At 41.8% G+C, this 25,375-nt stretch overlaps 1 protein-coding gene across 2 annotated transcripts in view; it reads right to left on the reverse strand.

Annotated features, from left to right (window-relative positions):
* Window positions 1–18,348: 18,348 nt before the first annotated feature.
* Window positions 18,349–25,375, reverse strand: part of KDM7A (lysine demethylase 7A) — a 65,306-nt gene continuing 58,279 nt past the window's right edge. For both annotated transcript variants that reach the window (XM_048301074.1, XM_048301073.1), the window contains exons 19-20: window positions 24,015–24,291; window positions 18,349–23,398 (exon numbers count right to left, since the gene is read on the reverse strand). In XM_048301074.1, the coding sequence (XP_048157031.1) occupies window positions 23,304–23,398; window positions 24,015–24,291 (372 nt within the window). In that variant the 3' untranslated portion in view covers window positions 18,349–23,303. The remainder of the gene's footprint in view (window positions 23,399–24,014; window positions 24,292–25,375) is intronic.

Genomic DNA, 25,375 nt, shown 5'->3' on the forward strand with positions numbered 1-25,375 from the left:
AAAGAAGAAAACAAAACACTTAACAAGACACTGTCTCACATAGCTGTTCTTCCTGAGGCCAACATCTTGGCTCTACATTATCTCTAGTGGGGCACAGTGCAGGGAAGTGTCCTCAGAGCTTTGTTCTTTTGTAGACAGTCCTCCAAGAAGCAAGCTGTTTTCACTCTCCAGATCAGACCTCCTCCCTGGAACAAGACAATTTGTCCTATTTGAAACTGTTTTCTTAGCTGCGTAAGACAGAACAAAAACAAAAATAAATCTAAACATTTCTAGCAGAAGACACCCAACAGAGAAGTCTAATGTTGTAGCAAAGTGCAGCCAAACTCCCCAAATGAGAATTCTTCTCAAGCACTTCAAATTAAAAAAAAAAAAAAAAAATTGCTAATAGAGAAACATTGCCCCTCATTCCAATGGTTTGTGGCACTGCAGCAGTGCTGAGGTCTCGGGGTTTGTCTGCCTTTGACCTGGAGCTGGGCAGTGCCAATGCGCAGCAGTTCTTGCTCCTGCAGGGAAAATTCCTCCATGAACCAGGCCTTTGTTTTACCTCAGGCCTTGGCTGAGGGCTATAAAAGATACTGCTTCCTAGACACTGCTTGGTGACTTAACAAAAAAGCAAGTTTGAGAGCCTCAGGCTGCTCTCTGGGGAGCTCTTACTCATCCCTGGGGCTGTTGCTCTGCAGGGCTGCTATGGTGGGGTCTTTATCGGGGCCAGTATTCCCATCAGCAATAGGCCAGTGGCACCATCATCCAGAACCCCACGGGTGCTTTAGAGCTGCAGACTAATGCCTAAGCCTCTCCATAAATATTCTGCAAGGACAAGACACATCTCCTGAAAGGGGGAAAACGCCAAAATGGCCATGCTCATCACCAGCTTTCCTCACAAAGAGGTAATTCCTCACTAATACTGGCTATTTTATCCTGCTATGGAGACAGCTCTCTCCTGGTGAAACCCTGCTGGAGTCAGAAGAAACCCTCTGCTGCTTTTGCTGTTGTCAGATGGTGGGCCCCATCAACAGGGGTTCCTGATCTACCCAGCTTTAACCATCTGGAATGGAATCCTTTGAGAGCTGACTGAAGTAATAAAATTCCTCTTTCTATATTGCTTCATATATTACATTAGTTTCCCCCTTAATCTCACTGCAGTGCTGATGATTTATCACCTCAGGCCTCCAGTTTCCTGCAGACTCGACCTCAGTGCCTGGGTTTGCTCCTTCTCTTCCCTCCTTCAAGGAATTCAAAAGAAAATATAAACATTAAAAAACAACAACCCTTTACACTTTCATTAGTCACTCACTTTGCTTGCTACTCATGGTCTAATCCACAGTTAAACCTCAGTGTTTTATGCTAAATCACCCACTCTGGCACCTGACTCGCACACAGCCCAATCTCTGCCTTGAACATACCTCAGAGTGGGGGGAGTCTCTCCTTTTGGCCTCTCTGCTCAGCTGTTACTCATTTATTAAAATATAAGCCAAATATACAATTATGCTGGAAGGAACATGTATCCTTGTTAGGCCTTTTTGGCTCTTATCCAGCAACTTTCAGGCAACGGGGATTTGTATTTTACTACACAAAGTTTCAGATTAATTCCTTACCCTTCCCCAGCCTCTGATGGAAGGAAGGGGAACAAGAAGGGTTTTCTCTGACCTCCACCTCATCCCCCATGAGACAGCACAGGAGCACACATCCTGGTCTGTCCTGGGTAACAGGGAGCAGTGACTTCTAAAAAGACAGCGTATGTCTTTTTATATGATATGGCACCATATCATCTCAGGCAGTGCAGCCCCTGCTAGCTTCCCAGAGCCAGGGGCATGGCACCAGAAACTATTCAAACACCTAACTCATGTTTTTTCAGGTAACATACAGCCCACCCCCCGTTTTCACTTGTATTTAGTGAGAATCGGATTCTAGGAACAAGCATGTCAACAAAACCAGATCAACATGCTCACTGGGAAGGTTAAGTCAACACAAGGGCATGTTTATTCAATTTTAATGTAAGTACAGTCATGGAAGTCTCTGCTGGGAAGGACACCTGGGTGCCTCTGGCCCTGTCTCCCATAAGAAGCAGGACTTTTGCCAACACTAGCTCAGATCATCCATTGTTTTGTCTAGCCAAGTCTTAAACCCCCTTAAGAGTCCCTGACATCTCTGTTCCAGTGCTGCACCACTGTTCTGTGGAGAAGCTTTTCCCAATGGCCACTCAGAACATCCCAACCACTGCTTGCGGCTGTTACCCATGGCTATGTCATCTATCACTGCAGAGGCCTCCACGTGCTCACCCTCACAGATCAGCTCATAGCAGCCTTTGGTGATGGTCCTTGTCACCCCTCCCTCCCCAGCAGCCAGGGCTCCACGAGCCCCAGAGACTCACTTCTCTTTGGGTTTCCCTGAAGTCTGTGGACTCAACACTGCTGCAAGCTATGGTGGCTTAAGCACAGAGAGCTACAGGCAGTGAAAGGCACCAAGTGGATGTTTCCCTCCTATCTGGAGGCTCCAGCATGTCTCTGATGTCCTCTGAGCCCCACACTGAAATGACCTTTAGCCTTGGAAACTCTATTTTTGGCATGTTTTTTTTTCCTCCCTCTCCTTTTTCCATCCTGGACTTTGAACCTCCCTGTGATCTTGTCCGCATGATTGCATCATTCATGGCAGGTAAGGTCAGCATGAATAGAAGGAAGTACAAACAGCACTTCACACAGCACTCCAGCAGCTGGGAGAACCTGCAGCCAGCAGAGGTTATGGACCCAGTCAGGTCTAATAAAGACCTGCATCAGTGGAGGGGCAGGAACTACAATTGCGATTATTCATGTTGAAACAGAGGTCACTACGTCTCCTGCTTCAGTGGCAAATCTGAGCCCTGCGGGGTGTCTCGGGAGGAGGTTTCCTTTGTCCACAGCCAGGGCAGCCCAGCAAGGCTCTGCTGCAGGCTGCACAAAGGAAGAAATACCATGTGTTTTCTTTTCCTTGTCACTGTAGCTCAGCACAAATGCAGAATATGTATGGAGAGAGGAAGGGAGGATTTTCCCTTATAGGACTGCACTGTAGTCCTGTGAGACACTCGGATTTGGGGTCATTGTGGCCAGTACCAAGGAGTCACCATCCTGAATATCTAAGATCTGAATTCAGCTCCCCTCCTGGATGCCTTTAAACAATACCAGCCAGTGTATCCCTAGCCCCTGCATTTCCACATGGCTCCATCCTAGGAGTCCTTGCTGTGCAGGCGGCAGCAGTTCAAACCTCTGCTTGTTTCTGTCCCCAGCTGACTTGCCATGTAAGACAAGGAGAACAAGGGGACTGTTCAGGGCAGCTACTGCTCACCAGGTAGAGGTGGGACAAGGAGACTGTTTGCCTGAGGAAGACCACTGCTCTGGCAGGGGCTGCAGCAGTGCTGGCTGCCTTGTGGGACACCCTCTCCGTGGCATCAGTGCTTTTTGACAGGTGCCTCATGCAAGTGAGAACATCGCAAAATTCAGGACATCTGTACAAATTCCAGACTGATGCAGCTGCTGAAATGTAATTATGAAAAACATTAGTAATTGAATTGGGAAGGCATCACAAAACATCTAAGGAGAAAGAAAATAAACTGCAAGCACGTAACAGCCTCCACATGTCACTGGGACCAGCACAGTCTGCACCAGCTGAGGCACTGCTTCCGGAGAAGGAAGAACACTTCCAGGGGAGCAACTACACAGCTGGGGTCAAGCCCTTGTTCCCTGTCACAGTGCTGGTGAACCATGTGGGCCTCCCCTGCCACACAAAGATGGGTTTTCAGCGAGACTGAGTCCTCTGGCCACAGTTTGGGCTTCTGCACTTGTCAAAGCCTGGGACTGAAATATAATCAGCTGGAATGAGTCAGGAATACTCCTCAGCCCTGTTCAGAATAGGACCCATGGGCCACCAAGAATGCTTGCTTTCAGTCAGCACTTTGCTGAGCATCCCCAGACCTTACCACCACTACCAGGAGCTGCCAGACCCTGCCAGCCACATTCCACCCCAGTGCAGTCTCTGATAACAGCTGACCTGGCCCTTTGGTGCTGAGCTCTGGAGAGACACAGGGACAAACAAAGAGGCAGGTGATGACCAGTGTTGCTCACTGGACTCACCAGCATGGTCAAGGTTGTCAAACAATCACCCTCTCCTTTCCCGGTGTCTCTTTGGCTGCCCCCTGACAGGCATCCTAACACCAGTTTGGTGCAAAAAGCTGGGAAAAAGTTACCATTCCAGATCAAACAGCCCAGATCCAAGCCCCAGGTCATACATTATGCAACTGTACTCACATGCAAAGCACATCTAGCCTCTTGCTGTACTTTCATAAAGCACATCCAGAAAGAAGATGCAACATATCCTGCATATCAGTGGAGACAAGACAGTTGGAGCAGCAATAAGAGATTATCCCACACGCATTCAACTGTTTCTACTTAACTGGTGGCTACTCAGCAGCAGGAACAGAGGATACCAAATCACTAAGTTCTGTCAATTCCTGTAACCCTCTCATCCCTCCCCAGCCACTTAATGCTCTTTTAGGTGAAGGAAAAGGTTTATTGTGTTTTTTTCCCCTTCCTCCCCTACACTCTTTCTGTTTTATCCTGAGAAATGTAACTATAAAAGGTGTCAGCACAATGCTACACACATGTGGCTGATGGAGAAGCAAGCCGTAATTTCAGTCCCAAGACAAGGGGAAGCCAACGAGTCTTTCCCCATGTTTCAGCAAACTTCAGGTGAAGACCTCCAGGGTAAAGAAACAAAGAAAACACAAACCCTTGTACTTTGTTCACACCCTCAAGCAGCAAGGAGCCTTGGATCCTCGAGGTGACACCTTTGGGGGTGCCCTGTCCCAATGCCGTGCGAAGACGGAGCGAGCCAGCAAGTACATCCGGCAGTGACTGTTCCCACCCACGTGGGATGCCTGCAGATGGTTTTTCCAGAAGGCCTTGGAGACAGCTTGAGGATTTTGCTGCTGAATCAGGCTTTCTGCAGCACAGGCAGAGCCCCTGCTGCTGGCACCGAGCTCTGCAGCTGCACAACGCCTGGCACATGCCGCCTGGGCTGCGCAGCCAACACGGACAATCCTGGGGTGACGCGGGCCCGCCGCAGCCGCTTGCTCACTTCCAGCCGACGGCATCACTGGCGGCTTGCATGCTCTCTGCAGGAAAAGCTAAAAAATAGGCACAAGAGGACAAACCACAGGAAACACGTCCCTTTCTGGGACAGAAAGGACTTGTTGTACAGCACATGCCATAGACATTGGAACACAGAGGAGGGGTGTAGATTTGGCACTTGAGTGCAAACACTATGTCCCTGCTGTGCCACATCGCTGGCCACCTTAGCCTCAAATATTTTGATTATTCGTCTAAGAGTACATGTTCTGAAATATGTAATTGTCAGGCTTTCCTGAAAGCTCTTCAAATGAGGAGTGCCTTGGTCCTTCTTCCCAGACAGTTTCCACCTGCAGGGAAAAACAGCCTTATCGCTAAAAGCCTCATTTTCAGCTGCCACCAACTGTTTATCTCTGCAAAGCAAGCAGCCAGGGCCACTTTTCTCCCTGCTTTGCTGTAGCTTCTTCAGAGCAAGAACTTCTTGACCACGAAGGCAGCACGGACCTTGGCCAAGCTGTGTGCATGTGTACATTCCCCTTCCTTATTTTGCTTTGGAGCGAGTTGTCTTACACAGGACTAGGGGCAGCACGATACAATGCCCCCCCCTCAGGTTTTGGTGTCTCCTGAAAAGCCCAGGGCCTGTGCACACCAGCTCTGGTGTTTAATGTCTGGCTCACAAGAACGCTGAGGCAAGGGCAGGACCAGTGCGACTTTGTGGCAGTATTTTCCTTTGTTGTGTTTCCAGAGCAGCTCCTCTCTTTTGGCAGACAGGAGGGGTGGGCAGGTAAAGCTGCTTCTGAGGGAGACACTCCCTCTCAAGTGTCTCACTCCAGCTGGCAAAGGCAGGGGACACACAAGTAGGAGCAGCAGCTCTGGAAAGGGAATCAACAGGGGCAACCACAGGAAGACAGGGGAATAGGAGATTAAAACATCAGATTGAAAAGGAGCAATAAATCCCTGTTGGGGAATATAACTGGGGGGTAGAGCAGGAACAGAATGCAGCTCAGTAATGAGGCAGATGGTGTTTTCTTTGGGATCTGCAAATCCATTTGGGCTTCTTAACAGACAAAGATGTCACACTATCCAGAAACCAGCTTGATACATGACCTACCTCCCTCTGCCTTCAGTGGCAGTAGCTGCTGAAACAAGCAGCTCTGGCAGAGCCCACCTGGTCCAGCAGCACAGGCTGAGGCCAGTCTGCTCCACGGCCGAGTCCCTGCAGCACCCCTGCTCTGCTTGGGCCACAGAGACGAGGTGACAGCTGGGCTCAGTGTCACAGGCAGGGCTCCAGACATGAGGGGCTCTCTAGAACCATTAAAGGCTGAGGGCATCTGGCAAAACAACATCTTGCTACAAGGATCCTTGGAGTACTGAGACTGTGGCTCCTCCATCAGGCAGGAAGGCTCCAGCCACGTGGTTTTCATCTGTAAGAGCTGCAGAGAGCAAAGTAGAGCATTCCAGGATATGACACCCTTGGAGCAGGGATGTTTCTACCAGCCATCAGCACTCATGTTCTGGCAGTACAGAGGCATTCTTGCAAAACTCTTCCAGGGAAGGAGAGGGAGGAAAAACAGCAAGCCACAGATGCTCATATCTAGCTCCCACCCCTCAGTTCCCTGTATTTCATTAGGCAAATAATACTCAGGGTCAATAGCATCAGCCTCTTTCCTGGAAATGAAAAAACTACAGCCAACTCTCAGGTTGCCAGGCTGGAGACCTGGGGGTGCAGCAGAGGTCCCTGCTCTGCAGTCAGCTTCTTGTGGTGTCTTTACACAGCAATGTTTCTGTGTCTCTCCTTTGCTGTGGTTTGGGTAACACACACATATGAAAGACAGGGCAAGAGCTCCCACCCACACACTTGGTTTCCTCATGGAAGCCTTGGCAGAAGAGCTCAGGAATAAATGGGTACCAAGTGGTGCATCAACCCTTTAAAACCCTCTCTTCCCATCAGCTGAGATGGGCTCTCCTTGACTAGCAGTCAGCTCACACCATAGGTAGAGAGACAGGTACAGATCTCACCTAACAGCATTTCACAGTGTTCCTTCTGATGTAAAAGAGTCGAGACCGTGCCACATGCAACAGCTGTAGGCTGGTCTTGCATTGCCACTGTTCTTGCAACTGCACAAATACACTTACCTCTTTCTTGGCTGCACATCCATTTATGTGTTACCACGAGTTTTTCATGAACCATCAGATTTAGTTCCTGCATTTTCCCCTCTTGTAAAAGTTTTCATCATGCTTTAGGCTCAAGCTCTCTTGACTCTTCATAACCCATCTCTGGCCCTTTATTTCAGGCTGTTTGCTTACAGAGGGTCCTGTGTTTCTGGCTGGAGCTGGCATTGCACACAGTGTTAAGAAAACTCTGCAAGGTCAGGGCATTTTCTGAAAAGTAACAACAAATAGGCATGCATTGTTTAAAATGCATCTCAGACCTACAGTCACTAGAGGTGCTCTGCCTTGTCAGTCTTGCTTGCAAAGGACTGAGTACCAGCCCCTGTGCTTTGTCAAAGTGATGTTCCTGCCTTGCATGAAAAGATGCTTCAAAACACTTCTCTGTCCCAACTTCAAACAAAAACCCAACCAAACTAAAAAAATCGTGCTGCAGTCATAGAAACATCATGCAAATCCCCATGAGCTGATTTTTTTCTAGGGAGGTTCCTTACCTCTAACACTGCTGATAGAAAGTCAATATTTAACAGAACAGATGCCACAGAGATACAGTTCTGTTTCTGGAAATAAACCTGAAGGCCTTGGACAAGCCCTCACATCCCCAACATGATGAACTTACCGCATGGCCCCAAGGACAGCCATAGCTGGATCTCAGAAAGCTGGCTGGGTTTAACTGCAGACTGGTGAGGAGACATGAGGGAGAATAACTCACTAAGTTGCGGTCCTGAAAAGCTGTAGTAATTCCAGAGTCTGCATAAACATTCCTCCACCAAAAGACATTGCAAAACCCAAGGGACAACATCAACTTTCTCCACGTACTTTCAGTTAGGAAAACAAATTGCAGAGCAGAGGTCTTTCATAGTTTAAAGTAGCAATAAAGTGCCTTCAATGGTAACAATTCCTCAGCCCAGCTGAACAACACATGGCTTTCTAGAACTGTTGAGGCATGGCGTGTGTATATTTCTCTGGGATCCATTTTTTTCTTCTCTTCATTTGAATTCCCTCCAATCTTTTCATTTTAGTGACAGATAGATTGCAAGATGGATCCCAATAAAGAGCCACTTGAAGTTTTTCTTTCTCTCCTGTGACACCCAAGTAAGTATCTTTAACCACAAACTCACAGAAAAGATTGCATTGGATTTTCACCCATCCTCCCTCGAGGAGTGAACGTCTAAAAATTGATGACCAGTCTAAAATCCTTCTGAATATTTTACTGCATGCACAAACACCTATGGAGCAAAGTAGGCTATGGGAACTCTGTCAGGCAATCTAGAGCAGGGGAGCTGCAGGGAAGATGAAAGAACCAAGAAAAAAGTAAAAGGTTATAAGACATTACACAGGGAAACCAGCAGGAAGATGCATTTGCTGTGCCTTCACATGGGCATCTTCAACCACTGACAGTAACAGCCAGGACTACAATATTGGTTTTCTGATAGACAGGACTACTGAAAATTCCAAGCCTACCAGAATAGCACAAACCCCCCACAGATCTAAGCCACAAAAACTGTCACAAGCTGGTATTTCCCTCCTCTCTTCCCCAGCCTTTTTCCCAAAAAAGCTATTGAGTCAAAAAAAAACCATTTTGGTTTTTGTTTAAGGCAGTGGCTATTTTAAGTCCGAGTTACTTTGAAATAAAAATATAATTGTTTGCTTCCCTCCCCCCCCCCCCCCCCCCCGAAGGAAAGCAGTATTAAAACCCAATCTAATCTCCTTTGACACACAATGTAGGTGCAAGGAACTTGTATTTTCCCTGCAGAAGAATGCTGTGGGAAAGGCACCCCCCATACACATCTCCTGGGTTATGGGAACTGGAAGTAAACTTGAGGACCAGCTGAGAGATGCAATCAAAAGATTGGCTTTATTCTATTGTAGGAATATCCCTTTGACTGTGACCCTGCCATTTCAGTCCTGGTTTCTCTGGGGTACATCACGCCTAACATCTCCCACTGTACATCCCTGAGAGCAGAGGAAGTGCTGGCCTCCAAAGCGGTAACTGGGGTGAGTGCAGTCCTTTGTTTTTACCGGATATTTTCAGGGTAGCACAGAAAAAGCAATCACATCTGGGACCACCTCAAGGGGCTGCTGGCAAAAATCCAGAGGCTCCACAGAAGAAGCAGCAGATTGCGGATTTCGATGCCTTGGGCAGGATGTCTGTTTCCACAATGGCTGGGGAAGGAAGCAATATAAAGGGAGATGGTCTGATAAGAGCATGGCTATGATAAAAAGACTCTGTTCAGTATTAATTTATTTCAGCAAGAAGAAAGGTACCCACAGTCACTGGGTTACATACATTAGTCTCTTGCCTCAGTGAAAAGGGAACTGGTTAGTCTTGAGGCAATGTTGAATACTAAATTTTAAAACAAGTTAAAAATAGACAGAGAGCAGAATAGATGTGACAGACAGTGGGTTCTTCTCATTCATCCTGCAGTTTTGCAGAAAGTTGTTAAAATCATTTATTCATCAATTTCAATGTTGGTGGTTCTGTCCTGCTTTGTCCTGAGCAGAGGAAACTTAGCTGCAAGGTGAAGCTCTGTGCTTTGTGAAATCAAGCATCATTTCCATAATAAAAACTACCAGCCTTTAACTTACAAATTTGTTCTGCCACCCTTGGATAGCTGGGAACATTCCCATTAGTGAGCAAAGTGGCCTTACTGACTTGCCTATAAAGAGCTTTACTAAAATTTTTAAAAGCACTTTACCACGGGAACACTCCCTTCTTCTGGCTGCCAGCTGGTCTTTATGCCATCTTATGCCTTATTTTTTTACCAAGGGGAAAAAGATTTTGGAAGTAAAGTTTGAGGCCAGGATTCTCTGTTATAAACAAAGCCATCACAATGTGATGGATAATCACATTCTCTCACTTCCCAGTATCAGCCCATGGCACGTTGTCCCACCTGGCCCCGGGTTCGGATCGTTTCACCTTTTCCAGGTGCAGTTTTATTTTGTGGATTCCTGTGTCAAATGCCAGCACGACGGCTGCCCCTGCACTGTTCGGACTTGAAGTTCCCTCTGGAGAAATTCTCAAAGGCTCGGAGGCAGGAGGCTAAGGCTACAGGCTGTGTCATGAGCTCCTCCTGGTGGTCAGGAATACTGGACTAACTTCCCTGTGTTAAGAGCTTAAGGATAAAAATACAGCTTTGAATAAAAACACAGCTTTCTGACATTATTCTCTTCTATACTCAAGAAACATGTGAAGCGGAAGCATAAAATGAGCCACATATCCTGGGAGTGATGTAAAGGCTTTCATTCCTCACTGCTTGCAGATGTGGCTAAAGGGAATGAACACATCCTTATCCCATTTAAGGCTTTTTTCATAAAAATCACAAAGTTTCACATCTTATTCCTAGCAGAAGAAATAATTTCATTTTCTGTGCTTTCCAGTCTTGTATGACCCACAGCCAAGGAAATACATCCTTCCTAAATATTTATGTCTGTTGAAGCATTCTTCATGCTGAGTCTGCAGGGCAGCAAGAGGGAAAGAGGAAGGAGTTACCCCCACCATCTTCTGAGATGGGAATGGAATGGATAGAATGGGAAATTCTGTTCTACTCAAATAGCATGGGTAAAAATACTACAGAAAGTTAAATTATAACTAATCCTGGCTCAAGGTGTTAACTAAATCTCTTTTTTAGGCACTGTACAAGCATCCAGCACCCAACAGCTGCCATCCCAGAAAGGATACATCACAAAGGACAAGCAGTAACCCCCAAGTGAAACAACAGGGAGGAAAGAAAACAATATAAGAGTTTTTGCAAAGACTGCCACTAGCAATGGTCTCCACTCCCTTTCTGGCTGTCCATTAGAATATGACGTTATAGCACTGCAGAACACCTTCTGATTCCTTTATAAAGATATTTAAATATATGAATATGTAAATACATGTATAAATGAATTTATATTATTTTATTATACACACTCCACCAGCCAGGTCGTAGAAACATAATCTTGGCACCACATCTGCCTTTGCTCAGAACCTTGCCGTCAATAACTGACTTGATCTACTGGGAAATTTCAGAAAGAGGCATCAGGCAGTTTCTTAAGGGTGTGCTAGTAGAAATTGTTGTTAATCCTGCTCATTTTCTGTACACACCCCAGATGCCTCACATCAGAGCTATTAAACCCAGCAGCTTGCATTAGAAAGGCTCCTTTTAGAAATGTTTTGTCCAGGACATCCTTCTGATGACTTAGCACAGAATTATTCAACAGCTGACCTGAGTAACATCAGAGGGTTCATTTTTCCCCACAATCTTCAGCATACTTTCCTTTTTTTTTCATTTGCTGCTTCTACATGATCACTGTCCCTTATTCCACACAGGAAGTGCAAACTATGGGCTTCCAAAACCTAGATTTTGCTCAGGTGCTGTCATAGAGAAAGAGAGAGAAGTGGATTACACCATGGATCAGAGGCACAGCCTGGCCCTGTGTCCAACTGCATTCCTGTGTAGACAGTATTTACCTCAGAAGTCAATCCCCACCTGTGGGAAAAACATGAAGTAATTAAGTAAGCTGCATACACATGGACACAAATATGCACCTTTTCTTCTGCACACCTCTAAGATACCTTGCAAAATAAAAGTGATGCAGGTTCTATGTTTGAAAGTGATCTAAAAGTCCCTTGCCACAACATCTCCAAGAGAGAAAAACCGCTTTTTCTAAATTTTACTGTTACACTTTTTTAACTTCCCAAGTATTGATGTTCTTGATGATGATCTTGATGGTGTTGATTTGAAAGTTCTTTGGGCTGTTGAGTTTTACCAGCTGTTCACAGGTGTGCCAACCTTTGGGCTCACATTATTTAGCATCTTAGAATATCAATAGCATTTGAGGAGACAGGAAAATCAGCTAGCAAGAGTTGCATTCAGAAACATCCCCAAAGATTTGGAATATTTGAAAAATGTAGAAAGGAAGGCCGGAGATGTCTTAGTACATATGAGAATCACATCAGAGAAAAGGACTCAGTACTTCAATGCAGAAACACTGCAAAGCATAGCCAAACAAATTAAGTGGAGAAGAAGTAAAAATCATCATAGATCTCTAAAATGCTCACAGAGATTCTGTAGCCTCTAGCTACAAAAACTAAAAATCTATAGAAATAATGCATTTAAGATTTATTAGATTTTTGACTTTTAACTTGTATCAAACTTGGTTGCAACAGTAGACTAGTCAAAACATGAAAAGTTAAATAGACCAAAAAAAAAAAAATTAAGTCAGGAAATGTCCTCCAATTCAGATCCTTTGCAAAACCAGCCAGAATCATTATAGCCCAATCTTCTTCAAGCAGAGGGATCCAGAGTTTTTAAATAATTCTCCACAAGAGATGTTTGGATTAGATGTTTTTATACAAAAATGAAATGTGTCTGTTCAACCTCCTTCCATCCCGTTACCGCAGTGACAGAAATCCTGATGATTCAGTGCCGCTCACACGGCTTTCCAGGCAAAGCTGCTACATTACTATGTGACTCAAACATTGGACAAAGCTACATTCCACTCAGTTTCAAAGTAACAAACGGAGAATGAAACATACCAAAATGGCAATCGTTTAGAAAGAACTTTTCCAAAATTGCCAAATGGAGAGGTTCCCTCCATATTATGCCAGTAGTGTAAGTGAAAAATTTGTTTGGAAAAGCAAGACTTTAGTAACACTTCAAAATGCTCAAAACCCAAGCTGACCCCAGAGGTTGCATTTATAAGAAAGCTCTCACCATTCCAGGTAGCAGCTGTTATTTTTTGTCACATTTATCATGGGAATATGCTTAACCTCTCCAGAACTGACATCCGTACAAAGGACAAGAGGAGGCCACGGAAGGAAGGGAATACCAAAACCCCTTCCCCATCGGGCCACAGTCCCCAGCGGGCAGTGGCTGGGGATGGGAGCCATCCTCTCAGATGACCCTGGTGAGACTGGTCAGGCCTCAGCCTGGCTGTTGCTTATGCCCACACACAGGGGAACACAGGGATGTCTTTCAGGATTCCACCCTTTCCATGCTCTGCATACCAAAGGGGCTGCCAGGGCTGGAATACTCTGCTGACTTTGGATTACTCTGACCCCTTCCCTCACCAGTACATCCCTGAGGCCCTCAACACATTAGCAAAACAAAGGTTAACATTCAGCATCACAATCCAAAGCCTTCCCCTACAATGAATTCCTGCATAGGAGAAACCAACTCCCAGGCAGCAGAGAGGGTCATCTTGCCTCCCTCCCACAACAGGCTAGGAGGCAGCAAGATCACTTTTCTCCACAAAAGCACTGGGAGGTCTGGATCATCCTAAGTCTTGGCCATGGATCCCAAAAGAGCAAACCGCAGCATCACTTGGAAACCCTTAGAAGAACATATTTAAAGATATGTCACTACATCAGCTGAGGCATTAATACTAACCTCATCAGAATTGTCATATGCATGTTCAGTATATGAGCTGGTTAGAAATAAAGGGTAGACAAGGTGTGCAAATCTAAGCAGATTCTTCCCTAAAAAAAAAAACCAAACAAACAGTGGTGCTTCCAGCAGAAACGAGCCCTATTTTGGCCCTGATACTTGCAGTGATTCCTATCACCTTAGTTGAAGTATTTCAGGTATTAAGCCTATTCAGCTCAACTCCTTCATGCAGGTGAGAGTGAAAAAATCTAGTATTCCTGTAGCTAATTCATAAAAAATCACTTCATTTTATACATATTACTTCCTTTCTATTCTCTACCACTCTGTACATTTTGATCTGATTAGTCAACATGACATCTTTAAGACATCAAGTTATACCACAACCTGTGCTCTAGTGCTTCAGCTAATGACTGGAGGTATGGGCTCCACAGAATGTTTAACAGATCAGTGATTTCTTTTTTGTGTTGTTCCCAATCTTTCAGTCCTTTTCAGTGAACCACAACAGGGTGGCACAGAACAGTAACTCCGCTTTTTCTTCAAGCCACGAGCTGTAAAATACAGCAAGAGTTCGCATCAGTGAGGAAAAAAAATACAGAAATGGCTAAATGTCCTGACCGAGTGGAAAAGAATTTAAGTATTTTAAGAGTATTGACAGCACTATTTTGGTGTCTATTGAAATGTATAATAAAAGGATTAGCAAAGACATTCCTTTAATCATAGCTAATATTACTGGAGTTTGGTAGCTGCCATTTTATACCATTCAAAATTCTTTGAGATTAGAGGCAACAGAAAATGAATAGCAACACTACTGAAAGCAGTCTATAAGCTACGAGGGCATAGCAGTGGCCCTGTATTGAGAGTGCATAAGGTTTGTATGGAGGAAGTGTCCTACATCAGAACCATGAGTGTTACACAGGAATTCCCACTCTCCAAATACTTCAGTTGTTCCAGTACAGATCACTTCCCCTTACAAACCTCATTCATAAGGAAACTGGGATGTTTAACATGAAGTATCTTTCAGGGTTCTGTACAAACTGAACTTCCTAAAGTGAAATCCTCTTAATAGTGGAGAAAATGCATTAACAGAACCAGTGTCTAAAGTAACTTCCTGTAGCACCAGAAGAGGCAGGTTATACAGTGGTTTTGAGTTTTCCCAAAGCATGTCACCAATTCCTCTTTTCTGAGCTGCTGCAAAAGCTTGGGGGAAAAGGGATCCTTCACATGCCATGTCCCATTTAATGCTTGGTCTCCCTCCCCAGACTGCAACAATTCAGCATCACTTGTGGTGCTTAATGACAGGCACAGCTCTCCAGCAGTCTTTGCAATATCATCAACTCAATTCACAGTAGTGGACTGCACAGCTCATAGATTTGTCTTCTCCCCACTCCCAGGAGACCTGGGCTGAATATGAACAGACTTGGAAGCAAAATGGTTCCTCTCAAGGAGGAACTTCATCTGACCAATCACTTCTGACATTACTTTTAGGACAGCTGGCATGGCAAATACACTTTGAATACTCTCCTTCCAGAGGTGCAATGCTTTAACACATGGGAACAGGTCTGTCCAGTAACCACAACATGATGGAATTTAAAACCCTTTCTACAAGGGCTGGTTGAGCACAGGAAATTTTTTACTAGGCCAGAACTATTCAAAGACCTTTTGTAAAAAAGTAAAAAACCCTTTGTAACTAGGAATCAGCTTAAGAATGAAGCACAAGATCTAGTGTCTTCTTCGAACTACTACTAGGCTGAAATTGCTGCCGCGAAGTTAAACCAAATTTTCCATAGCCTACATCCTATTTTAGGAGAGCAGAGTAGCAGTTTCTAGAGTTTTGCTGGCTTTTAGCTTAACCAGAACAAAAAGCCAACTTGTATCTTTATGACTTACCACCAAGGTGTATGATTCATGGGCACATGTTTCTTCCAGATAGATACCACATTCTCCGAGTATGGATGGGAACTTTACTCACACTCATTGCAGCAAAAATTTCTTACAAGAAATAAACTTTGGGGCGAAGCATCACAAACAAGCAGATTCTTTGTATACTGGTTTTTTTTTAGTTGACTTATATGTTCCAAAGTAGAATATTTTTTTCCAAGACCAAAGCAAATACAGCAGAAGCAGTACAGATAAATAGATCTATTAAGCCAAACACAATTCTTCAAAAATTTGCAGTAGTTATTCTAAAGACTGAATATAATTGGCTTTAGAGAAATCAGGCCTTAGTCTAGACAAAGCAAACTGTGCTATTAGCCAGCTGTTAGGTGGAATACTGAGCTCTGGCAATGACAGATTTTATTCACTGGCTTGATCACCAGCTGTTTTTTCTGCAGGTAAAAACTTCAGTCACTACCATTGTAGAAACCAAGGTGTCTAACAATCCTGGCTGTATCAGAAGGAGTAACAATAACATTCTGGTTTTACAGTTTCAGTCCTCATTAACTCTTGGCTTGGGACAGCTGACATTACTTACCAGCACTAAAAAGTGTAATTTCAAGAGCTCCCAGGACAAATACTTGTATACAAAGAAAAAACTAAGTTGCTACAGAAACTAACACTCAGCATGATTGACTTCACCATATTCATGCTATTAGTCAGGTTTCCATCATCAATCTGATGTTCCACCTAAACAAAATGAACTAGAAAAGGTTTGGTTGAACATGTTAACTAATGAGCTGCCACCACAAAAGCCTCACAATTTAAGCAAGTCAGGACAAACCTTCTAGAGAGAGCTGAACTTCACTAAATGTACAGAAATTAAAAGCCAGTCTGTAGGCACTTTACAAGGGGGTACTTTATCTCAAACACAGCAGAATACTGTTAATTAAAAACCAAAATCAGTAACTTTAGTCTTCAGATACCAAGAAGGGTATCTTGTTCATTCCCTGACTTTAGAAATTCAATTCTTTTGCTGGATTTGGTAGCTTTGAAATCTTTAAAATCCATCTGTCCCTTAGGAAAGAACAATCCAGGTAATTATTTCTCCATCCTCTGCAAACAGAAAAGCAGAAGACCAGAAACTCTGACTTTTAATGAAAATATGGCTCCAGCTGCTGAAGGCTATCCAGTAGCATTTAAAGCAGCACTTGAGACATTTCATGTTTTCCAGTGTATTATTGTATTATCCACTGTCACAGAAAAAAATCTCTGAAGTGTCACTGGCAAAAAACAGAAGGCCAAATAGTAAAGTTGCTTTTGTAGGTTTTTATATGGGTATTAAACTCGTACTTGTGGCCCACTGAGGAGCTCTCTGAAGTCTATCACTAAGACCAACACATTACTACGAGCAGCGAGTTGAATGTGACAAATCCAGATGAGAGTTTGATGAAAATGCATAGGTTGTAGCAGTGCTCTTCAATCACAGTGATTCATACCTTTTCAAAATATGCAGTTGCTCTGACAGACAAACAGCTCTTTCAGATCTTTGGCAAATCTTGGGCTAACCAAATTTAAAATCAGTTTTAACACATTAATTGAAAAGATGTAAAGACATGTCAAACTACAACAGGAACAGATTTCTGGATGTATAAATACTTCATCTTCAACCCCTGTATTTGATTCATGATTTTTCCTCATGATTTCTTACTCCACTCAAATGAAATTTGTTTTTGAAACAGCACAGAAGGTTCTGCTCCCGAAATCTACAACACTATCATGTTTTAAACTTCAGGCCACAGAACTTCCCAGTTTGTTGTGGTTTTTTTAAACTGTTCCATTAAGCAGTACAGGGTTTGATGAGGTTGGCATTCTTGTTCTTTGTCTGTAAAGCACCTGGCACAATTCAGTCAATGAACAGATCTCCGAGTTGTTTTAGTCAACCATAAATTCTCTGTAAACTGGAAGTCAGGCTAAGAAGCAAACCTGAACAGCTGAAGAGGATGCTCGTATCAAACCCCTTTTGCCACCTGGTTCTTCCAATGCCATTGGTGCATCATTTATCTCAAGCTCCCAGAAATGACCCCCAGCACAGCTCTGCAGCAGGTCAGTGGTGCAGAAGAAAAGGCATTACACCAAGCTGCAGTGTGGGGCAGCAATGCTTTCATCTCCCCTAGTAAAGCACCCACATGCAAACACTGCACTGCCACAGGGTCACAATAGGGAGCACTGGCAGCTGCAAAACACATGATGATGTCTGGAGGGAAAAATCAGCAGGGAAGCCCTCCAGGACAAAAGCAAGTATGACTAAGCGTATGTAAGTGTGAAAGAGAAAGCTCTTCTTCCAGAAACTGCACACACTTTCAAGGAAAAAAGAAAAAACCAAAACAACCAATAAATCAAGAGATGAGTCAGCCATCAGTAGCATGAAACAAACCCCAACAAAAACCAAGAGCAGGAATACAAAAATACCATTTGACACCCTTCTTACAGGTCTAGATCTGATAATACGATGAATCACAAACACTGCCATCTCCTTTTTATATTAGGATTCAAAAAGAATATACACATCTTCACAAAATGCATTTAGTTGCCATATAATATACCTGGATTGACATGGAACTTGCACTTTGAAAAAAAATTTTTTAAAAATTGGCATGAGAATATTCCTTCACATTTCTCCACAAAATTTCTTCTTTGAAATGTGACAAGCAAAGGGCACAGAGATTGGACCTAAAAAAGCATTTTTCTCCTGACGATATTCTGTACATTTTACTGTATTTACACTGAAGTAAATGAGCAGAAGTCTGAAGAAATTAAACACTTTCAAGTGCTAAAATCAAAACATAAGCATACAATTTTTTAATTTCAGTATTTTAAAGTACAGAAAGTGGAAACTATGAATATCAAATACAAATTTAAACAAAGCCACTTGTCCTCCCCCTAGAATAATCAATGTGAACTACTTATAGAAACTTACAAATTTAAAGTAAAATCAAAACAAAATAAATACTGTACATACACTTTCCCTGCCTGCAGGCAAAAGAGGATGGGAAATACTGTTATGAATTGAAAAAAATGCTCTTAAAGCTGCAGCATCCCATTTCCCAGCCAAATACTTAACACAGTAGTGCGTTTCTGTAAAAAGGAAGACACACATACACCGACCCCTACTGAGCAGACAAGCTAATATTTTCAGAAACATTAAGAAGGAAAGATAGAAATTAGACTATGAGAGTAGAAAAAGGAGGAAAAGACAAAATGGGCCAGCAAAACATTACTACAAAACTAGTAAATATAGCCAAGAACTAGCCCCCTTTTTTTTTCAAATTCCACGTTCGTTTTTTTTTTCTAAAAAAAAGTTTCACCAAAGCATTGGCAGCAATAGACATTTCCCAGCAGAAGTGACAACACGTATCAATATAATCTCTTAAAGTGATCCCTTTCATTCCCTTCCCACAGCATGAAACTCTTATGGCTTAATTTATATTAAAAGTAGAAAAAGTCTTTTTCTTCCAAACAGAAATGCAGCCTATGAAGAACATGCATTTCCTTATCAGTGCTACTTTTATTTCCCATCCACTGTATGACTTTTCATTCATACTCTCCCACTAAGAGGGTTACCAGGGTGTTTTTTTTGTTGGGTTTATTTTTTGGAAAAATGGATGTTGCAGCTTTGCATCTTGTTTAACAATAAACAGTAAGGCCCTTGGTTCCATTTGTATTTCTTCTGTCAAAGAGTAGCACTGGGCTCACTCAGCCCCAGAACTACAAACAGCTTCTAATGGTCTGGAAGTATTCTGTGAATGACACTCTGGAAAGACACAAGACTTGGGGGTCACGGTGGGAGTGTGGGCATGTGGAGCCTAAAGAGGGCACTAGTCACTGGGTCATTCACTGGGTCATAGTTTCAGTTCTGCTTAGTCTCCACAGCTACCAAAGAGGGGGTAGGCAAGATTCTCACCAGCTCTGGCTTTGAAATCCTGCAAAAATTTTTCACACTTAAAATTTATGGCCTTGTGAATTAAGGTAGCTTATGCCTTAAGAGCAAAGCCCAGGGAAAGCTGAAGCATCTAAAATGTGATCATGACACTGTGCTCTCTTACATCTCTACCAAAGGTAACACAAGCACTTCAACCACCAAAAAAAAAAAAAAAAAAATCAAAACCCCAAAACCCCCCATGTGATCAGAAAACAACAATTTTAACTCTCAACATCTAACCCTTCCAAAATTCTCTTTAAGAATGAATTCATGTAGAGTATTATAGGTTGCATAGGTAATCTACCTCAGAGGTCAACAAAGGCTACCCTGTAGCCAGGGTTTATTAGCAAGTATAGTAGGAGAAGAAAAGGGAAAGTTGCTGGAAGAGTCTTTGATATAGTTTCTGGGTGGTCTTTCCATTTTCGTGTTTGTTTCTTTTTTTGCAATTGTAAGAACGTGAGAACTTAAGGGAGTGGGAAAACCCCTGCAATATTTCATTTCCTACTGTTCTGTCTACAAAAAAATTTTAAAAACAATAAAATTGAGTTTTATGCCAAATCCGAGTTCTTTGACTTTTCAAAAAAGATTATCCTTGAAAACGAGTTACCAGAGCAGGCATAATCTGCTGTTGTCCAGCCAGTGTTCCCTGCTCCCTCCCTCTTCCACCCCAAGTGAGACAGCAAGGAAAAAAACTGGGCTTCTTCTCTCCAGTACAACAACACAAGGTTCAGTCCATCTACAGAAAGATTGGTGCAGAAGTGATTTCAGCTAGAACACAATAAATATATCTCACATACAAGTACACAAAACAAGTGAGGTCACCACATCCTCTTCATGAGCTACCAGGAGATTTCTTTTTTCTCCCCTTTGTTGTTTTTCTTTTTTTTTTTTTTTTTTTTTTTTTTTTTAAATACTGCTCAACATGGCAATTTCTTTTAAATTACTTGTTCTGAGTTGGAATATCAGATTTAACTTCTGCTGGAAGCATGGATATTTGAAGAAAATGGGAATGAACCTCTGCTTGTTGACAGTCTATGAAGAGAGTATTACATAAATTCATGACAGTGGAGAGCCACTTGGGAAAAAAAAAGGTAGAAAACAGAGTAAAAGAAAGGATAAAACCAAGAAAAAATAATATATATGGGTCCAGCCATATCTCTGTTTCAACAGTAAGATACAGATAAATAGTGTGGATGGTCAGAAAAGAGACTCTGAATAAGCCAGTCACATGTACAAGAAAGCATACTCAGTATTTTAAAATTCCTTACTCCAGATTCTATTCTGGCATACTTTTACTTCAGACAAAAATCTGTCTTTAAGGAGAGAGAACTCATTCTTCATTCTGCTCCGAATCTGACTGCTGCCCTACCCTGGAGTTTTCCATCATTAGAAATTGTCCAGCCAGCAGGAAGGAAACAGTTTGGTTCAATATACTAAAGCTAAAACAGTTCCAAAGCCTGGCAGGCATTAAACCACTTGCTCAAGTTTAAACAAAAAGAAAATTTATACAGGTATATAATTTTAACTAATACTGACAACATCATTTATTTATTCGACTTAACTTTGGTGAGAACATGTTAGAAGATAGTTAAAATATTCTCTTTCAACTATTTCCATCTAGAAAACATAGCACCTGAGAACAGCAAGTCCTTATAGTCATCTTCAGCACCTGTAGAGTACTTCTTAGCTTATCTTCTGCTTTTTAGAAATCCTTAACTACCTCCATTCCCAATATTCTAAAGGTTGATAACTTGTGTTAAATTTAAAAAAAAAATTAAAAGACTAAAAACTTGCTTTTGTGGAACATTAATTAGCAAACAAAAAAAAAAGTTTAAAAATTCACCCATACAAGTCACAAAACAAGTCAAGTCATTATAAAGTAAAAGTAGGGCTGTAAAAAATACTCCCAAATTATAATTTTCAAGCTCCAGATGAAGTAAAGCTATGAAAGCTACCTGACTTTTTTGCAGTAGCACTATACTCTGATGTTTCTCTGCTTAGAAACAGGGTAACATAGTTGTAACTGGTTCTGACCCTGCAGCAATAAAGAACACCTGACATCAGAACTACCTCCACAAATTTCTAAAGGCATTCGTAATCTAGCCTAAATAAAAATAACTCTGCACAAATATTCTGGAAAATAAAACTGACTTTGTTTTTAAACCACAAGAGAAAATTATTCCAGTATAGAATATGGAGGAAGGAAAAACTGTTGTGGAAAATTAAATCCATTTCATGACTTGGACAGCTATGCAGGAATATTTTTACTCTTACCAATAAAAAAAAAAAAAAAAAAACAAACCCCAACCAACCAACCAACAATATTGTGACTAGCATATTAATGTTTACATTTTGGCTGGACCCTGCAAAATGCCCTTTTTCCAGAATCAAGTAAAAGTATTCCCCTTTCCGCCTTCATCCCCGTCCCTCAAAAGTTAAATATTTAATTTTATATTACAGAAAAATACAAATTTTAAATCAAAATTATTTACAGCAATTCAGAATTGGCATTTGCTATCAGCTCTGTGTGAAGCCTGACACAAATGATCATTCTGATACCAGTAAGCTACTTAAAGGCGTATATATATATGGACCAGTTAAGACTTCTAATTTGCTGTCTCACCCAGCTTTGAAAGCAACACACGTTCTCCTGCTCTCATGACTCTTCAATAAAATGTGTTTAACGTACAATAACAACACTTTAATGCTTCTTCCATGCTACATTAAGTAAAATGCCAAATCTTAGGACTGCAATGTATAGCTCATGAGTTATTTGAGAGCAACTGTTCTGAAGAAACATCTTAACTGATGCCCCCGTTCCTCCAAAAGATATATTGAGTCTTCCTCCTTTCTACCAACTCTTAAATAACTTGTACAAATACAAATTTCAGGGAGTCTTTTTACAGAAGAAAATCATCACAGATGGATCATCAGGAGGAAAATATGCACTCAGATTTGGAGGAAAGAGGTGCTGCTTAAAACAAGTTAGAGCCTGGACTGATATAAAAAAATTCTTCTGTCTTTAGCAGTCCCTTCTAGTCCATTAAATAAATAAATCTGATATTAAAAAGGACAGGTCAAAAAATAATCAAGCTGGCAGAGAATATGCAACTTGCAAGTCAACAGAAGCCCAGCCAATAGCTTACAAAAAGCAGGAAAAAAAATAAGATTCCTTATGCCTTAATTTAAAAAATAATTAATAAAGCATCTCACCTCTATTTAAGACTATAACCTGAATATCGAATTTATGAGTCCAGACTGATCACAATGAATGTGGCTCTCCACTGCACCAAACACACATTATCAAAACAATTTAAAACTTTCACATTATTAAATCTAAATTAATAACCCCCCACAGAAAAAAGTCTTCCAAATAAATAGTTTCTTAAATGAATTTTAAAGTTGTGAAAAATCTATCAGAAATAAATTATTGATAAACCACCTTCATCATCTTCCCCTCATTAATTTAGGTCAGAAACTACCAGCAACAAATGATATTCAAGCCCTGATGAGAGACTATTTCTCACAGTCCGTGTCTCTCTGAAGATTTCCCCATTCCCATATGGTTATTGCTGAGCAGGTGTGGCACAGTGAAAATGCAGCATTGGGTTGGTTTTTTTTGTGTGGTTTTTTTTTTCTTTGTTTTTTTTTTTCTCTTTTTTCTTTCTTTCTTTTGTTCATCAGGCAGTGTTTTCTATGGTACATGCAAGTCTGCTTCAAGCAGAGGAATAACAGTAGCTCCAGGCTCTGTTGCCCTCAATACTGGTCTGTGTAGGAAAGACAGCAGTAGTAGAAGTAGCAGCTACATTAAACAAAGAAGCGTGCATGGCCATTCCGGTTCAGCTTCAGGATCTTCCCAAGGCGCTGTTTAGCAGTTGCCATTCCTTTCTTTGGACGTTTGCCTGAAAAACCCAAGCAAGGACTTCAGTCAGGAACTTCAGAATGAATTTTAATCATTGCAGAACAACAGTGAAACCCAGCTTTCAAGCTGAAGCAGGCAAAATTTTCACCGGAATCAGTTTGAAAAGCAAATAGGGAATCAGAATAGTTTAAAAAAAAAAAAAAAAAAAACAAACAGGAACTGTTTTCCCTAAACTCTGACTAGAATTATCATAAATTAAATGAGTATATTATTTACAAATATTTCCAGTCTATGAAGGGCAGTGGGTGTAATAGGGGAGAACCTAAACTGAGCTTCCTGAATTTTACTCAAGTTATTCCCTTGAGTAAATTATAGAATATAAACTAGAAACTAAGAACTAGATAGTATGCTCATGAGACTGTTTCTGAAGTGTTAAAACTTTTAAACCTTCATCTCAATAAGCAAATCTGATTTAAGCCAGTTAGATCTCTCTTAATTCCACCTCCCCATATTCTATGCCAAAATTTGAGTGTCCACAGCATGCTCACTTCGTATTTTTCCTCAAGGTCTAATCCCGTCCTTTACTCAGTTTCTGCGTTTAGTCTTTTCCTTTCCTCCCCACACCACTTGGGCAAGGGGATGGAGATAAGCATTACCTTTTGTTGCCTGGTTGCTGATAGGGGGTGGATTTGATGCTGGCCTCTTTGTTGGGTGCAGTGGTACAGACAGGGACGTTTCACCATAGGGCCTGTCAGGGCTAAGGCTGCCATCACTCAGCTGACATTCTCCTTGCATTAGGCTGGAGTCTCGCGTATATTTGCCATGCTGAAAACTCAAGCTGTTGTTGTGGACTATGCTTCTGTTTTCCTGAACCTTAAGATTGGCTTCTGATGCACCCTCCTTCTTGATAGATTTGTGAGTTTTATTTGCATCCTAGTATGGAAATGAGAAGAAAAAATGTACAAGTTAGTGGCTTCTGGCTACGGGTTCACCCCAATTTCTCCGATTATACTACTGTGTCTTTGAAACAGGTGTTTCGGTTCCACCAGTATCTGACCATTTTATGAGTCCATCATTTCTTTCAGTATAGATACCTCTTAAAGATAGCATACAACATAGTCTCTGCAAGCTTTTCCATATGCACCTAAGGGCAATTCTACAGTTTAAGTACACATACTAATGTACTCAATTTCTCTATGTTTTGTTTGCAGCTTTCAGTGACCAAAACAAATGCAATTGTTCTTGATTAAACCAGCCACTGTAACAAGCCATATCATAACCACTGACTACTTTAATAGGTAATTTGTTTTCAATATTCAGCTGATGAGAGAACAAATGCTAAATTGGGAATTACAAACTGGAAAGGAGTACCATGTAGTCAGATATTCCTAGGAAGCAAACACTTCTGCACAAAGCATGCAGTTAAAAAACACTGCTATTTAAAGGTTGTAATTTTGCAACTTCAGTTGTTCTATTGAATTAATTATTCTAATACAGACAAGTTCAGAAATACTAGAAAAGTTCAGAGTGTAAGACACACACAATTTTTCATTCCTTGCTGGATTCCAGCTGGACATCAGAAGACAAAAATATTCCTACCTAGCTGTTGAAAGCTATCAGTTTGGCAGTACCAATTTCCTAAGCAAGTATCTTTACTATACATACTGTCAACATGTTCCACTTGTTCTGATGTTCTGGCTGGGAGTAACAATGAATAAACAACAAACTGCTTCCCCAGTTAGAATGAATATAAATCCACACTTTTTCAATGCAGTATTTTTTATTTTTCAAGATACTGCCCTGAACACATAAATATTAGGCACCACGAGAGAAGAGAATTTGAAAGGCAAAAATTCAAAACAACAACAGTGAAAAAATGCATGACAAAAATAATCCAGTTACTAGAACCAGAAGTATCTGTCACACACACAGTGTATAAAGACCTGTCCACCATGCCTTTTGTACTTAAAATTTCATGATCTTTTCTCCTATAAAAATGTGTTCAGTATGTTTTAAG

Source organism: Corvus hawaiiensis, chromosome 4, assembly GCF_020740725.1.
Source record: "Corvus hawaiiensis isolate bCorHaw1 chromosome 4, bCorHaw1.pri.cur, whole genome shotgun sequence".
Taxonomy (NCBI): Eukaryota; Metazoa; Chordata; class Aves; order Passeriformes; family Corvidae; genus Corvus; species Corvus hawaiiensis.